Source organism: Barbatula barbatula, assembly GCF_947034865.1.
Source record: "Barbatula barbatula genome assembly, chromosome: 22".
Taxonomy (NCBI): Eukaryota; Metazoa; Chordata; class Actinopteri; order Cypriniformes; family Nemacheilidae; genus Barbatula; species Barbatula barbatula.
The window spans coordinates 2,637,267-2,655,673 of record NC_136785.1 but is presented as its reverse complement, the minus strand read 5'-3'; the positions used below and the strand labels follow the sequence as shown (position 1 = coordinate 2,655,673).

Sequence of the window (18,407 nt, the reverse complement as noted above, 5' to 3'; positions counted from 1 at the left end):
CTGAGCTTGCAAATGTTGATCCCTGCTGACGAGGTTTTACTGACCATAGAAATAAAGTCCCTGGTTCCTTCCTGCATCCTGTACATGCGGCACCACCTCACTTCAAATTTTCATTAGATTTTCAAAGACAGATGAAGTAACAATAAGAACCAGTAACTGTGGGATAGATAGCGGATATTTTCCATTCATTCAGAAACCATTAAGGAAAGTGGATAGCAGTAAATCGAAAATAAACCTGTGACCTTTGAGCTAGAAACCAAGATTCTGAACCATTAATGTTTCACCCCCACCTGGACAGAGAAACCATTGTGTGCTTCAGCAAATATGAAAACTTTACTATATTTCATTCCGAAGCCATCTGTGATTCCAGTCTTGGGAAGATTACGACGGCTCCAGAAGGTCGATGAGCGAGTTAGTTTAGATCTACAAGGCCACAGAACCTAGAATACTTGATACCGAAATGTTAAGCACCCAGCAGAAGACGAAACACAGACGACAACCATAAATCAAAACGCATAGACACGTTTGTCACCTCTTTACGAAATGAAAATTGTAACTTTTTTAATGTACAACAAACACTGAATAAAAAATACAATGATAAACAGATCAACAATGAAAACAAACAGAAGACAGACAGTCGAGAAGTACAGCCTGTATGCCACCTGTCGTCACTTCAAGGCCTCATACCGAAACAAAACAGTGAGAGAAAATAGCACAAAGAAAACGATAAACCCCCCAACTATCAGAGCGATCCTCGCATGCTCTCGGCGAGCGTTTCTCTATACGCTAACTCTCTCACTGTCTGTTGCTGTGGTGAAAAACAGAAATGTAAACTTTTACAGACTTTGAAGGAATGGAAGGTTACAATCACATTTCTGATTTGATACTTTCGTAGGTCATATTGGGAATGTTCCTCAATACAATACGATGAAGTTGTAACCTGGCCACTTTCATTAACTAAACATCGATATACTTGACGTAAAGCCAACCATGTCGTCAATATCCTGAAACTTCACAAAACAATAAAATAAAGATTAAAATGCTAACAAAACTACAACTATGCCAAAATACAAACACATAGAACCCTGTTCAAGCATTCACATCTCACGTACGAAAGAAACTTGAGAGAAATCACATATGTAACATAGTACATACACACCTGGGCTAAAGAGTGTGCTTATTGCATTTCTTGTCAACCCGGCGACTGGCTCAAAACTACCAAAGTATCTCAAAAGCTACGAAGTCGAATTATTTTGACTTAAACACAAACCGTGGTCTCACCAGAATGTACACTTATTCATTTTCATTGAACTTGAGGAAATTTTGTATGATGTTCATTTTTCAGAGGTAGCTGGATATTGTGTTTCCCGGCTCGACGTCTACTTTGGTAGATTGCTACATTTGGTAAAGTTCGTGAACACCGACCGCACTAATCTGGAGTTTTACATTCAACGTTGTCATGTAATAAATACACTTGAAAACAAAACAACAACATACGATAATAAAAATAGGTATTCATTGACTGGCAGGAGGTGCGGCTTATGTCCTTGAGGTGGATCTGTTGGCTAGCCAGGGTTTTTGATTGGTCGTGCACGAGTACAGTACCGCCTTAAACAGCAGTGGAAGCTGCTCCAGAGGAAGTGACATCATCTTTCCTGCAACCAATGATTACACAATTAACATTCAGAGCTTTTATTGTAGTTATATAGAAGAACGTTTGCAAAGTTGCAGTCTGTATGTTTTGCCTCTCTATCACCATTAGGGCTGTCAAACGAAAAAGTAATAAAATACAAAATAAAAAGTTTGTATTTACATAATATATCTGTGTACAGTGCATATTAATTTTGTATTTATAAACACAAAAACACACATGGTGATTTTTTATTTGATCTAAATTATTGATAAAATAAATATACATAAATGAAGAGTTTGGTTCCGAAATGAGATAATGTTTGTTCAAAAATCATGTTTTTACTCATTCATTATGTTATCATGTTTAGTAAGCTGTATTTTTGCAGTTTGATTGATATGAATTGGAATGCACAATATAAAAACATGATATTAGAACATCAGAGAATCAGTTATCTCATTTTGAAACCAAACTCTTCAAATACACCTAAATATTTCCTAAATATACACATGTATGTATATGTTTTTGTGTTCATAAATAATTAAACACACTATGCATTTCAATAAAATTGCAAGTTACTGTATGTACTTATATTGGAAACTGTCATTACATGCAGACTAGTATCAGACAGCTCAAATTAAGTCCTTATTCGAGACCGCTTTAAACCCCGTTTTCAAACATATTTGCTCAAAAGTTAAATTTTGTTTCTTTTTATCCAAAGAAAAAAAATATCATCTCTCTAAACAACTTAAGGCCAACAATATTATACTCATATGAGCCGAGCTTTGGATGATTTTTGAATAGCTTGAATGCTATCGAATGTAATATTTACGCTTGATAATTCATTCAGTTATTCATATTTCTTCTTTCAAAGACAACATTTTGGCATTGGACTAGAAAAATGATCTAGCAAACATTGTAAACTACTCAAAAGTTGTTTGTTATTATTCTATAATGTTATGCTGTACGCACATTGGACTGAGTCTATTTATACAGTTTTATAAGTAGGCCAGTTTTTGTTGAAGTATGAGAAAAACGTTTTGAAATTCATGCATTTGGCAAACGCTTCCAAAGCAACTTTGAGTGCATTTAAGCGGCACAAGTGTTGGAAATCAAACCCACAACATTTTGCTCTTCTCACAACATATTTTTATCATACTCTCAACCACACACACAGGGTTACACACCTGAAATGTGGCGGATCTCAGAGAGGCATGTGATGATGTCATTGAAGTGTTTGGGCCGGTGGGGGTGGAGTCTTTCTGTCAGGTCCCGGCACACAGACCAATAACGTTCACTCAGCTGTTCCAGCGCGGGTGTGTTGCACAATCCTACTGCATCTGCAACACAAACACACACTTTACATTACATGCATTGCAATAAACAGAGATACTGTACTGTGTCACAATAGCAAAACAGACAGTGTGTTTCATGTGTTATTCATGTGTGTGTTACCCCGGTTGAGGAACATGATGGTCTTCAAACAGCAGTACTCCTCATTGCTAATGTTCAGTTGATGAAACTTGCGGAAGAGAAAATTTAAGCTCTCCATGACTTCCATGGCATCCTCACCAAATCTGCACACGGGCATTAATACATATAAATTTAACATAATACGCATAATGCAAAAAGTACAATACTGACAAACAGCTAATTTTAACATCTATGCGAACCACAAATTCAGACCAATCAGATTTCACTGTGGGCGGACATTCAAGCTTGACACACAAGTTTACAGACACTGCTCACCCCTGTCGCATCAGATTAGATGGTGTGTACTGGTGTGTGATATTGGCCAGTTCTCCCAGTATCTGTTTGCTGTGCAGCGTCAGGGAGGAGAGGAGGATGAGCTGGTGCCATGAAGCACCCAGTAAATGTGTGCAGTCTTTGATGGTCAGATCGCTGTAGAAGGGCAAACGCTTTATCCAGACGATCTGTCGGAATAACAGCTCATCAGCTAAACGACACAACAGAGCCAATACCTCTGACTGACTCACGCTATACCTGAGAGAGAGAGAGAGAGAATTTTATTTTAAATGACAATTTTCTATCCTCTGTTTTAGTGGGTGTATGCAGATGTGCGCAAATATAGATGCAAAAAATGTGTACCACTCATAATTCTTTGGTAACAATATACAATAAGGTTGTATTTATTAATCCTACAGTTAATTCTAACTACTAAAACATTGTTTTAAGTTGTAACCGTTAAAGGGACAGTTCACCCAAAAATAAACATTCTGTCATCATTTTCTCACCTTCAAGCGGTTAAATCAGTATTAATATCTTTGTTTCGATGAACATAGAGAAAGATATTTGGAAGAATGCTTGTAACCAAACCACCATTGATTACCGTAAAATGACACCGTTTGTCAAAAGTGCCCCAGAACTTTTCGCTTTACTACATTGACACAGACTAACATTTACAAAGATTAACAAACGCTATTTTGACCATTGTTATCTCATGTTAGCTAATGCATTTACTTACGTTAAGAAATACAACCCATTGGTGTTACCAGTTTTATATAAATCTATTGAGAATGCTCACGTAGCCTTGATTGTCAACATGATGGATAAATCATCAAAGAAAAAGGACAGAGAAATGTTAAAGGGTTCTTAAGAGGAGACGAAGAAAAGTAAAGACTATCAACTACCTACATTTATTGACCGTGATTCCGAGTATTAGAAATGATACACATATAGGAACGCATTTTGTGAAATCACTTCTCTATTTGACATCTTTCTAGGTAGACTGAATAAAAAAGAATGCAATTGCTACTATACCTCGCCTTATAGACTAAATGATAAGTCACGTAAGTGCTAAAAAGATGTTGCATTGTGTTTGTGAGGCACATAAAGGAAGCTTTACCATTAAAAGGAATTTGTTTCATTTGTTTAGGGTTGTGAGCATGTCTTACCCCTCCTCTATGATCATTGGTGTACTAAGAGGCGTCAGGTCTTCTGCAGCGAGAAGCTGCGCTGATGATGTGTGTGGTTGCGTCTTCAAGAGGCTGCCAGTAGAGGACAGTAAAGGATATTTGCACAAGAGGAACGTGTGTGAGTGAGAAAGCTGTGGACTGCTGCATTGATCTCTACATGACACAGAGTATGTGTTCATCTCCACAGACTGACTGTACACACACACACACACACACACACACACACAGAGAGAGAAAGATGTACATCAAATGGACAACTCTCTTTATATAAATATGATTCTGTAAAAATGCTAAACTGAATCTTCATTTGCAATCCATTTTACTGCCTTTATGTGACATATTTCCAAGCGAAACAGAATATTCAAAGTGAAAATCAGTGATAGATTAAAATCGATGAATGGGTCTTTATATGGGCTGGGTTTAGTTTAATCCAGTTGGCACAAATTCACGCAATAACTGAAAAACAGTTTGTCCCCAGCACAAAAAAAGAACAGACACAGATCAACGTGTCAGCGTGTAACTGCGTTCGAACATCTCGTTCCCATTCGGGTCACACCTGGTTGACAGCGTGGAGAGAGATAAGGTCTGTCCGCCCTCGGAGATACTGTTGCCAGGTGAACTGTGGTCACTGTAGCCGGGGCTCCATGTATCTGATTCAGCGCCTTCTTTAAACTCCTGGCCAGACATTATTCGTTCTATCTCCTCGAGCGAGATCTACAGATAGAAAGAGAAATGGAGAATATACAAATGATAACATAAACGAACACAGTTTGGCTCCAGCAAACCTATGCACGCCATTATCAAGGACACAAAGACATAGCATGCACATCCCAAAATGCTTCATCTACCTACACCGTGTACAGTCTTCTTACGACAAAGCAAGAGATAGTGGGACGCTTTCTATTTGTATAAAGAATTGATTCGGCCTTCAGGATCTATTCTGTCCTGTTCTCAGCCTTCACTCTGCACTCAGCAAAAACACACGCATGAGACGTGAGTAGAAGGAGAGACGGCGTGGAGCACTTCAGGCTCAATACTGCTGGAATGTACTGGGATTGTTTACAGAAGAATGAGCGATAACATCAATTCAGGCTTATACATAAACTAACTAAAACACGGAGCAAACAAGAACACCCAGTAGTGCTTTATTTTAAAGAACCTCTGCCCCAAAATACTCAGATCTCTTTAATGCCTCAATTTTTTACCCCTAGATCTGAGGTCTCAATGAGGCCAAATTGTCATTTAGGGACAACAACTCCAGATTCCTAAATCTCCACAGTGTTTATGATCTCATTGTCTCTCATTGGCTCAAAATATGTATGATCTCATTGCGCTCAAATTTGCCAGGACACCACGATCTGTCAGAGATGCTTATGCTGCGCACACGCCTGGTGTTTGTTGATCGTTATGGCTAGTGGCTAATAAACTATTCATATTAATTTATACGAACGTTTTATTGTATAATAATTGTATTCAATAAACTATTTTTGGAATTTTATTGTGTCCATTTATTTTAAATTAACTATTGGTTTGATGGGTCGTGAAACTTTGTTGCATTTAAATTTAGCCAAGTAAAGGTTCTTCCGCTGGTAACCCAGCTAGACATACTTTAAACTAGGATGTTCCTTCTGGATCTCACCTGTACCGGTCCAATGGTTTTGTTTCTGCCTCCAGGCATCCCGTCTTCTCTGATGGCTGACAGAGAGAGCAAGAGTTGATATTTAATAAGGTAAATTACAATACTATACATACTATTTTGAAGACCAGTACATTTGCCAAAATGTGCAGAATACAGCAGAGCACATTGCGATTAATATTACATCCCACAATGCAATGCACAATTCAGTCGGATGAATCTTCCAGATGCAATTTTTTAAAGTAGTATGTGAAGTGAAACGTTTCAATCAGTACTATGCTTTGTTTTACAGTATGTATATTTCACACTTTGACAAATTTTGTATATTCATATAATGTATATACACAAGCATACTGAACATTTTCATACTATACATTTGCTTCACTAAAGAACATTTTTAATGTTGCCTAAAAAATAAACTAAGAAAGTTTAAAGCAGTAAAATTATAATAATAAAAACTAAAACAAAATGTATTAATATTATAAAGCAACATTAAAAATAAACCAATAAATTATAAAATGACAAAATTATACACCAAATTGATGTGTGAAAGGGTGTTAAAACATCTAGAAAGAAAAGGTATGCTGATTGTTGGAAGACCAACAGCACCCTCTGCTGCACACAATAAGAAGGTGAGCCTCAAAAATACCAATCAAACATATTTATTGTAGGTGTGTGTGTCAATTTAAGAAAGTAACTGAAAAAGAGAGAGAGAGAGAGAGAGAGAGAGAGAGAGAGCCTACTTTGGATCAAGAATTTAGTTATCAGCACCAGGAGAGCATCTTTCACGGTTTTACATGCAGCGATGCAACCCAGATCTAAAAGCTGATATCTGCGTTTCGTCTCTTCAGGCATGCTCAATACAACCCTGATCCTTATCACCAAATTTACACAGCAGAAAGATTAAGATCTCTACCACTAATAAACCAGCATCAAAGAGCAAACAAGAGGGACAGCTTTAAGAAGCGCATAAATAAATATTAAAGGCATAAAAAAGCAGACATGCCTTTACAAAAAGTATAATTACGGTAAAATTATAATTAAGAACGGATGCGTGTTTACAAAGAAGGAAAGAAAGCAAAACAGGATGGGTAAAGAGTTTTTTGAGAGGATTCATCTAGAGATGCATGTGACACAAAGTCAATCTTTTAGGAGGATGTCTGTGTGCTCACACTAAAGACAAGATCTGCTTTAAATCAACATCACCTGTGTGTGTGTGTGTGAGTGTGTGTGTGCTTAGTGAATGTCTCTCTCACCCTTGCGGTTCATTCCCATCTGCAGGCATTTCTGCAGTCTGCAGTACTGACAGCGGTTTCGTTGTTTGCGTGACATCTGGCAGTTCTTGTCTCTGTTGCAGCGATAGACCCGCTTGTTGGATATACTGCGTTTAAAGAAGCCCTTACAGCCCTCGCAGGAAATAATGCCGTAATGCAGCCCGGACGCCCGGTCATCACAGATCAGACACCAGCGCTGCTCGCCCACATCTTTTACAGAGACAGAGAGAAAGAGAAATTTCATTAAACATCATTTAACCTGTTGAAATCTTTTACTATACTGGCGGATAAATTCGGGGGTTGAGTCATTAAATAAAAATTTAATGGATATAAAAAATCAAGATTTTATTATTATTTGGTATTAAAGAGGTTTCAGGAATTCAACCCCAAAACGTAAATCTAAACCTGTGCCATATTTTAATAGGTTAATCTGAGTTTACATAGAACGCATTACACTTAAAGAAAGTTACAGAAGTTCTTATTTAAATCTCGATGAGGATTATTCTAACAGAGCAACGCGTATCCGCAACACCTTCTGCTGTCTCTTACACTGAATGTAGAGCTTTGAAATGACTTACAGCATCATGCTGTGTTGACCCAGATTCACTATAAGCTAAAGAGAGCTTGAGGAGGCGTTTGACAGGAAGAGAAAGAAAGAGAATGTGTCATCTTCCTCCGGCTCCCTGTCAATAATCGGGATCTCAATATTGCCCAAAATAACGGTGATTATGATGTCTAAATTGAATGGGATTTCAAAAACTTAAGTCACATACATACTATAAAACAAATATTGATCACGTCAATAATCAAGATTAGGTAAGAAATGCTGGAGGGTCGGTCTCGGTTTAGTGTCTTATTAGAAATCTATTTTTCTTTTCATGCTACTGCCCTGGCACTGTCAGAAGACTTCTTGATTCGTTTATATTAAACTTGAATCTTGGATATAAGCCTAGCTGGGATGATAAAGATAATAATGTATTAAACCAGTTGAATTCATAAGCAGCAGTTTAACTAAACTGTATTCGACGATACTGAATTGGTGAATAACATTTTCATTGAAACCATTTGAATCAATTGATTCACTACCATGAATTGAATTTCTCAAGGTTAAACTGAATGAACATATTCATTTCACAAATGTGCTGTTGAACTGTAGAGGGCGCGGGTGAGCTCAGGGTCACGGAGAGGTCTTTTAAAAGCCCGAGTGTGTCATAAACGGTACAAGAAGCACTCAACCTAACCCTGAACTCTACAGCCATTTTACAACCACCAAGAAAGCTGTGTGTTTGTGAGGGCAGAGCATTGTTGAGCATCAGGTCACGCACAGGTCAAACTTTATAGCAAACCGGAACTGTGGACACACTGTTTTAAAATTGAACAGTGTGACACACACACATGCACGCACGCACGCACACACACACACACACACACACACACACATCGTCCTTTTGACAGCAGCAATACTGTGCAGTATACAGTAAGTACTTGATACAGAACATTAATTTATTCTCCTGATCCAAGTGTCAGTGTTGATGATGGAGTAAGTGAAGCACCGATGATGCTGGCCAACATCCTTCATGTCAGTCACCATCAGCATCACAAACAAACGTCTCACGTGCATGTTGTTCTAGATCTGTCAGCGTGTTAATGCCTCCTGCATTTACAGGCAATGAAGGTCAGAAGACTTTTAGCTTAATTGAAATAAAATAAATCTGAATGCGACTCTTTCTTCTGTGGATAACAAATGACTTTTTTAAGAAATGTCTCTGTGGTTTCCATACAATGGAAGTCAAAAGGGGTTCAATATGGTTTGGTTACCATCATTCTTCAAAATATCTTCTTTTGTGTCTTTATAAGAAAGTCATACTTGTTTGAAATGACATGCGAGTCATACTGAAAGATTTTGGGGTGAACTGTCTCTTATACTCAAGTTAAATAAATGGATTTGTCTTATGCAGAAACAATGCGTTTCACCATATATTCATTCCTATTTCCTTTGTTTCAGAAACACCTGATATGTTTGACAAGCATGCACGTTGACCTACTTAAACGTGTTGTGCGAGAAAAGCACCATCGGCATGAAGGATTATGGGAATTGTTAGGGGGAACTATCTCACAAAAACCAATTCAAGCAAACCCCACACAAACACAGATATAATCGCATTTCCCTTAAAAGTACAAACACTAAAGAACAACTGATGTTTTTGCAGGTATTAGACAGATTTCTTCTGCCTGGAGTTTCATAGCAGCGCCAGTGCGTGTGATTTAACCGCCCGGTGGCAAAATATATCCGTCTGCCAGATCTCTCCCACTTTCATCATCATATCTCTTTCATCAATTATTCCCAGGGGTGTTTTTCTTCTTCAAAACATCTTGCTTAGTCTTTCTGTCCGTCTTTACCATACTCCTCGTCTAATAGGAGAGCTCTGATTCAGAGCAACAGCAATCTCAGCCAATCAGCTTCCGGCACTCAATCCACATGGCCAAATTCAATGTGGCACATCAGCTGGGTGATATATAGTTCATCTCAAATATGATAAATTCACAGTTAGGACGCCAGCTCTAGTGAGACTCATCCAGCAATACGAATGGGCAATGATTATTATTTTCTGTGTAACTCTATCGTCTGTAGTCAGCGTGACACGAGTGTCGTACCGTAAGGCTAATACATTATCAGATGTCAAGGTAAGATTTTATTAGTTTATCTTTATTATTCTTACTCTGTGCAAGCTCAATTCCTTTCTAAAATGGATTTTTGGGCTCAGTTCTCTTTACTTCTTTGATACACTGATGCGGTTCAATTTTAATGAGTAAACAAAACTACAAATTATTGCAACTATTAAAACATTTTAGAGTCGAATACTATATACTTTTGTTAAAACAGTATCTGTACCCATCTGAAGCATAAGCCCTGACTAAAATTACTATGATATTACAATGATGCAGTGATGATGTCAGGAGGTACTTTCATATGTACTGATGTATGGTACCGAATGATACATTTGTTCGTGCTAATTCATTTAAAATAATACTTAAATATATAAAAAAATTGCATTATCATTGTAATGCAAACATACTTTTTTATTAGTGACATGAAAAGCGTTTATGCCTTTTATATCAATAAAGGGTAAAGTCTGGATGTAAATAAATATAGTTTATTTATACAGAAATACAGCTGAGCTTTTCAATGACCTAAAAACTTTAACTTTCCGTGAGCAAAAGCCATTTCTGAACCATTTCTCCTGGTGCATTCTGGGAACATTCAACGCTGTCGGTGAGTTTGGACATGAATAGAAACCACTGACCGTTGGATGAGCCTTGAGATTACCACATGCGACACATCCACACACAAAATAGGCATTAAAACAGAGTTTCCTCATTACTACAGCTGCGATATACATTCATTGTTGTCGTTGGGTTTAACACGAGAGCGACTCACTGACCAATGAGTGGAAACTGCAGTAGAAACACTGCAGCAAACCTTTGAAGACCTGCACAAACGTCTTTACTATTCAAGCACAGGACCCCAAAAACACAAGGTAAGAATGCTTTGCATTGTTCTGTCTGTCCTTGATACTGATTGGTCAATATTTTTGTTGACAAATAGCTAAAGAGCATTTTAGCCATTGTCCCAGGCACATCTATACTTGTTTCTTGTATCACTTAACACCATAACTTTCTTCATCTAAATCCAGAAAACACTTTCAGCCAATCACAGGACAAGAATTCCAGCTTGTTTACTTATTGTTCCTGAACTCCTGACCTAACTTTGAGTCCTCTGCAACAGGGATGAAGGTGATGTCATCAGCATGTCGTGTATGTGTGTGTGCTCTACCGCCACTTTACGGCTTAATTGGTTTCTCACATAAATCAACTGCTTTCTCCAACAATGTACAGCTCTGACTTGTACAGATTTACAACCGTGTGTATGTGTGTGTGTGTCAAGTAAAGGCAGCTGATGATCAGAAGCTACTGAACTGATTTTGACCCCTGAAACTTGCACTTTTAACAGTGTTTTGAAAACAGAGAGCGCTCAGTGGTATACCCTGCTGGTGATACGTCAGTACTACAAAATGTATTTAAAAGGAACCAAAGGTATAGAGAGATTTACATTTAGTCATTTAGCAGACGCTTTTATCCCAAGCGACTTACAAAGAATTCAGGGAGCAATAAGCGATATGTCATACAAAGAGAGATGTATGGATTTATACGTTGTAATAACCTTACATTACAAGCATTTTGCGTTAGAAACACATTAAATATGTTAATTTCTTTAAAAACAAACCTAAGTGTAACACTCACTTTAACCCAATCTATTTTTCGATGATGTAAAACGGTAGCCAAACTGAACAGACAAACTAATCAGCTCTTCAGAAATAAAAGGTGCTGGATGATATAAAAATAAAGACCCTATTTGGTGTCTTTTCATGCATTTTAATATTGTTGGTTAGAAACAATACAAACATGCATATTAATAACCAAAATCATTGCGAATTTAAAGGGATCATATTGGACGGCTAAAACGAACATTATTGTGTGTATTTGGTGTACTGCAGTGTGTTTACGCGGTTTACGGTTAAAAAACACATTCGTTTTCACAAACCGTGCATTACTGTTGCTCCTCTGAGCCCCGCCTTCCAGAAACGCCTTGATTTTTAACAAAGCGCATCGTTGTAAAAAGCGCTGTGATTGGCCAATTACTTGAAACATGTAGCGGAAATGTAACGCCCCATACCATATTCGGAACATCAGCCTTCAAAGCATATTGACAGCTGCTAATGTCCGGTACGAGTTTAAGCCCGAATTTACTTCGGTTTATTTAAAAAAACTAATAGGTTGGACAATTAGCTAACTATAGCTAACTGCCTTTGATGCGTCGTCTTGACGGGCACACATTTTGGCCGGTGTTCTTCAACTTTTCTCACGGACTGATGTAGAAATGTGGGGGCATGTTAAAACGAAGCATTTTAGGCAGGTTTGCATGAGCCTCCGGTTTTAAATAAAACATCTCTTTTGGTTTGAGACTTTACGTGTTTAATATATGCATGAACAACTTGTAACACATCAAAGATACAGGGAAACGCATTGTTGGCTGGCTTGTCTCAAGAGGACATACCGCCCCTTACTGTCCCTGTGTATTTATACATCTGATCTTATGGTTGACTTGTCATATTCTACTGTTATATAGGGAAAACAAGTGTGTTTCGCTGTAGCATTAAGAGAACGGTTTAAGTTGCAACCATTTGACGTCACAGATTTTGACGCAAAACGACCTCAGAGTAAAAATATACGATAATGAGTGGTATTATAAGTTCTACTGCATTATTCAAGAAGAAAGTCATATTCAGTGAGAATGCCTCGAGGAAGAGTAAAACACGGGGATCCCTTTAAGACTATAGAGTTGGAACACACACACACAGGACAAATATCATGAAATTTTGAAAATCAATATAAAAAACATTTTCTTTTTGTCCACACATTACACATACCGTGTATCCTAAATCCTATCCAAAAGGATGTCTTAAGAAAATCTACACGCCTTCACTGTTTAATAAGATGTACTTCAGAAACAAATAGCAAGAATTAATATGTTGCTGTATATGACCAGCTCTCACCTGCATCATCCTGTAGTGAGTTCTCATCATAAAAACCTGCAGATGAGAGAGAAAGAGAAAATATATTAGAGAGCAAGAACCCAAGAGTGCTGTGAGAGGCTTAATATAGACTGTGCAGTTAATATACATTAAGCAACTATTTCAAAATCAGTTTTTCTAAATTTTAAATGTACTATGTTTAGGTAAAATTATCTTTTCATTTTCATTAATTTGTTTCTGTGAACTACTAACAGCATTTCTATAAAATTACAAATACAAATATTGTATTTATTTGCAGAACAAATATGATCAAAAAAAGATGCTGTGTATATTTTTTCAGATCTCGAATAGGCTACTGCAGAGAAAACAAGTTCATATTCACTTTTAAGCTATACAACAGTAATATTTCTACCTAAATGTTATTTTCTAAAAAATATATTTGCGTTTTTATTAGTTTTCATGCGTCTTGTAATTCTGTAAGTCTTTCACATTGATGACTTTATGTCACTCCTGATGTTTGATTGTGTTGAAATTCAACAGACACTGGATTGGAATGGCCACAGCACATCAGAAATGTGTATTTAAAAGAAAATTTTGAATGATCTCTTCATTTTTTTCTGTGGCTGTATGTTCCAGATTGTTAAATAAAAAGGACTATTTTAACATTTGCATCACATGAAACTTGTACATTTGTCATATGTACAAACATGCAAAAAACATTAATAAAAAATACCAGCAAGTGACTTTTGATAAACATTCCACCTGGACTGTATTTATAAATGAAAGCAACAACTTTGTAGTTTCTAAACGTTTATCAGCCAAAACTTATGAAAGAAAATTAGAATCTACTTGATGAACTCTATATATGTAATGTTTATTTTCATTGTAATAATTAAATGAATCGCAGTTATTCTTATTAATAAAAATGATAATGCTAAACGAAATTTGGGTATGAGTTAAAGAGAACACATTGGGATTTTATGTTGATGGTGCAATTCAGGCCTTCAGATTCACACAGGGACCCGCAACAAAACCCTTGAGAAACACTGATCTACATTGTTCATTCTTCAGCGGATTCATAAAATTCCTAAATTTCAATTTGTAAAAGAATTTGAGCCATTATCCTTTTCTTGACACCTAATGAATGTTAAAAAGTACAAAAGCGCACTTCAAAAACCTGTGAACATTCTTCATCCTTCCGCGAACCCAAAGGAGCCCTAAAACAGAGCGTCTTCTCTTTCTTGAAACAACACTTTATCTATCTTTCTCTCAGATACACACACACCCATCTGCCCAGTCATCTCACTTCTGTCCCTCAGGACACGACCCCCGTGACCTCCTCAAAATCCGCCACGTGTGTGTGTGATCTCGTCAGCACGCCGACAGCTGTGGATTTTTGATCTGGCACACGCGGGGCACCACACACACACTCCAGCAGTCATCGGCATATGGTACGTCGGAACACACACGCACTCCACCAACCTCAGCCTCCTCGATGATAATCTAATATCTTTGATGGCTGTGGTACGTTGGTATTGAACTACAGTAGAAAATATTCACCGTCTGGCGACTGTGCCACACACACACGCAACTCTACTTCAACAGTATATTCAGCTACAGATATGGTATATAGAAGCATATGGACATGGATAAAACACAGAAAGTGTATAAATGGAATACAAGGCTTTATCATTCATAAATGTCTTTTTGTGAAATTTTGAAGAATATTTTGAACAATGTTGATAAACTTCCATTTGTATGAACACAAAACCACTGAAACATTTCCCAAAATATCTTTTGTGTCCAACGGAAGAAAGTTTATCATACAGGTTTTGATTGACATTTCGATCTGTAAGAACATTACTCTCTTCTTTCCAAGCATGCATGTTTATTTGCACATTCAGCTCCATATGTATCGTTTGACTGTTAATAAATTGGAATTTATGATTGCGAGCTACTGGACTGTTTGTGTGTTGAATTGTTTTACACTGAAGCACACAAACCCACATGCAGAAAAATATCCATGCATGCATATGCCCAGGTACAGAGACAGTAGACAAACACACACACACTTACTTCAACAGCCCAGACCACCCCCCCAACCAAAGATCACTGCCCAGATGTCTTGTGTTCCACTTGACTGATAGGAGAGAGGGTTTCGGGGGGAGGATTGGTGTACAGATGTAGTGATATGTAACCCGAATATCCATTTACTTTCCATTTTCCAGGACTTCATCATTCAGATCAAGAACACAAGATCCCGACCAACACCCGAGCTCCTGCTGCATCCCAACACACTAACTTAGTGGTTCTTTATTTTAATAATTATTTATTTGGTAGGCTACCATCATATAATTTATATTGCTGATTTACAGGATTAAGGACCTAAACAAATTTCGTATCTCATATTTTACTCTAGCAAACAACTCACACCATTTAATTTGTGCTATGGACTGATTTATAAGACTATAAAATATACATAAAAAATCCCAAACATTTACACAAGTGTGCAGGTAGGCTACAACACCATTATGTGTCATTTCTATATTATAGCACCTAAGTATTATTCAAATTGCTTAAAATAGATTCAAATATTGTTATAGACCACTTCGGAAAACACTGATGCGGAAGCACTTCCTGTTTCAATTTTTTTACACCACACAAATGTTTGAACAAAATACAACCAACAAATATTCAGAACTGAATAAAAACGTTAAGATATTTAAGATTTATTTACGTAAGAATAAAAATGAACAAAGAAGTGCTTCTGGACCAGAGTTTACATCTGGCGAAGTGGTCTATACACCCATAGCAAAACATTTGTGGGGAAGTCAGAATCTACCTGTTTGACATGTCAATCAAGGTTTCTATGGCAACAACAAGGTCTAAACATAACAAGGGGTCATGGAACGGCCAGTGGCAGGGGGGGGGGTGTTTATGATCCCTGTGTGGGTGGGTGGACAGGAAGTTTATCATCTGTGTGTTTATGACATGTGTTTGTGTGTTTGTTTATTTGCGGGGGATGGGATCAACCTCAAAGGAAAACTCAAACACACACACACATATACACACATTTCATCCAACATCAACCCGGCAGTGCTGTTGTGTGTGGGAATTTGAGCTTGTGTGTATGCATGTTCCCTAGTGGGTTTGCACAATTTTGTGATATGTTTAAGCCTGACGTTTAAGACTTCAAGTCTTGCGTGATCTGTGACTCCTTCCTCAAGAAAGACGTAACATTAAATTTGTGTATTAAACACACAGACACGCACATGTTGGCATCTTCCTCTCTCTCTTTCTTTTTTCTGCTCAGTAAGGTCAGTAAAAGGAGAGAGGTCACCCAGAAGTGAAAGGTCAAGGCTGTTGACTACAGTTGTATTCTGGTATGTGCAGTGACCAATGCGGAGCTGGGAAGCATTGCTATGGCAATTTACATTTAGCAGACGCTTTTATCCAAAGCGACTTACAAAGAGTTGGGGGGCAATGCATGTAAGCCATCATAAAAGCAACTGTTGCATCGATGAGCTATCAGTGAATGTAAAACACAAATATGTCATGCTTGGATTACACAAATACAGTATGTCTTGCCCGCATTTGCCGTGTGTGTCGTTTAACTAAACAGATGCTGGAAATGGAGTTGTAAAATCTGGAAGTCCCGGCGGCCTTTGTGTGCAAAAACCTGTGTGTGTTTCCTTTTCTTTCCTTTCTTGCACACATTCACACACACAAACACAACCATGCGCAAGTAAAACATCAGGTCAAAAAAACAGAGAGCATGAAAACTTTATCTCAAATCTCAAAACTATGTGAATTTGGACTTATGAATATACACGGGAGATTTGTTGGAGCTCTCCCTATCTCTGTATCACACAGTAATGATGCAGTTATGTTTGATTTTAAAACATTCTGTACATTGTGCAATAAATGCAATATCTCACTTGGCAGACTCCTCCCAACAAAACTCAAATATGTTGTGATGGGCACTCAAGACGTGCATGGGAACTTATTTGCCTTCAGAACTAATAAGTAGAAGTATTACCAACAGACAATAGAGACCAACACGGAAATTCTCATAAAACGGGACTTACATCCGATTGCTTTGGTGTTTTTAATTGAAACCATTGGAATTCCTAGATGTCATAATCGTAGAACGATGCACGTGCCCTTAGTCACCCCCCACCCCTAAAGATAACCTGTTACATTGCGTCATTTATTATTCATAAACTGCAGAGATAAAAGAAATGTTGCAGCTGGTTGTTTGACGCCATTGACTTGTTTTTGCGGCGCTGGAGGCTGATTCGCTCAAGTTCATAAGTTCATCTTTTACGATTCCTCGCGGACGCGCATATAAAAACATTCCTCAGTAGAGCTTTAAAACCCTCACTGTCCCCAAACTCCAGCTCCGTACCCCCATTCATTACATCACACTAACATTGCACTCCATGCGCGAAATAAACAGATTAAAAGCATGCATTAACATCCGTAAAGGTGCATTGATGCTCTCAAACATATAGGTATTCGTGCATCTACAAACTCGGTCATATTAATAATGCAGAAGACATGACGCTACCGAAACAGAAAAGTAAATGCGATATTAATAACTGTGAATAAAAGTTGAGATGATCGGTAACTTGCCCCGTTTGGAGAAATCAAACCCGTTCGGTCGGTTCTCCACCTCCATCCTCCAGAAGATAAGTTCAGAGTGTCTCTCTGCGGTCCGCCTGCACTGACCTCTGCGAGCCCTCTCCTCTCCGCGCTCTCGCGTCAAAACGCTCAGCGTGAAAACACCTTGCTGGGGTCACGTGACGACACGCCTCCGTGGCGCCGTATGGGAAATGTAGTGCAAAGCTACAGAGAGAAAGTAGATACTAACTTACGTTTCCTTTCGGTGCTTTGACGTGCTGAGTGGTTAGATAAAAGAAAGTGTAATTAAATTAAATAATTCATTTTAAATCAAATAAAACGACATATACGGGCAGCGTAAGTTGGTTGTTTGTTTGTTTGTTTGTTTACTTCCTCTTGGCTACGAAACGACCGCATGCGCATTCGCCAGCGAGCTTTGATTTGTACGAGTCGGTTACAAAATTCAGTTCTCTTATAAAATACATCAGTTTAGGTACAAATATGCACAGACATTTCTACTTAAAATCGCTACAGGGAAAATACAAAAAAAGGAGGTAGGGAAACATGCACTAATGGATTATTAATACATTTACTAATATATACCATACTGATAGACCTGTGGTGGATTCAGGACAATATATAGCCTACCGTACTGATAGTGTTGTCACTGGGCGTTTGTGTTCAATCTGGACAGATACACACTCATTTTAAATC

General features: G+C 37.8%; 1 protein-coding gene across 2 annotated transcripts; it reads right to left on the bottom strand.

The window, feature by feature from the left end:
• Positions 1-527: 527 nt before the first annotated feature.
• nr6a1b (nuclear receptor subfamily 6, group A, member 1b) lies at positions 528-17,971 on the bottom strand. 2 transcript variants are annotated; one of them, XM_079487144.1, is made up of 10 exons: positions 17,706-17,971; positions 13,092-13,127; positions 7,459-7,686; positions 6,206-6,261; positions 5,123-5,280; positions 4,546-4,758; positions 3,380-3,634; positions 3,086-3,207; positions 2,818-2,970; positions 530-1,655 (listed from the first exon to the last, which is right to left on the bottom strand). In XM_079487144.1, exons 1-10 carry the CDS (start codon positions 17,749-17,751, stop codon positions 1,540-1,542), a joined length of 1,383 nt encoding a protein of 460 aa, XP_079343270.1. In that variant the 5' UTR covers positions 17,752-17,971; the 3' UTR covers positions 530-1,539. The 2 variants fall into 2 exon arrangements, with proteins under 2 accessions (XP_079343271.1, XP_079343270.1); XM_079487145.1 differs by lacking the exon at positions 13,092-13,127 and having other exon boundaries at positions 528-1,655; positions 17,706-17,821.
• Between the last annotated feature and the right edge of the window lie 436 nt (positions 17,972-18,407).

Coding starts and splice junctions, on each gene's coding strand:
- nr6a1b (XM_079487144.1), bottom strand. CDS start 17,751: ATGGAGGTGGAGAACCGACCGAACGGGTTTGATTTCTCCAAACGGG. Junction 5,281..6,205: donor AAACCATTGGACCGGTACAG/GTGAGATCCAGA, acceptor TTCTATCTGTAG/ATCTCGCTCGAGGAGATAGA. Junction 3,635..4,545: donor CCAATGATCATAGAGGAGGG/GTAAGACATGCT, acceptor TCTCTCTCTCAG/GTATAGCGTGAGTCAGTCAG.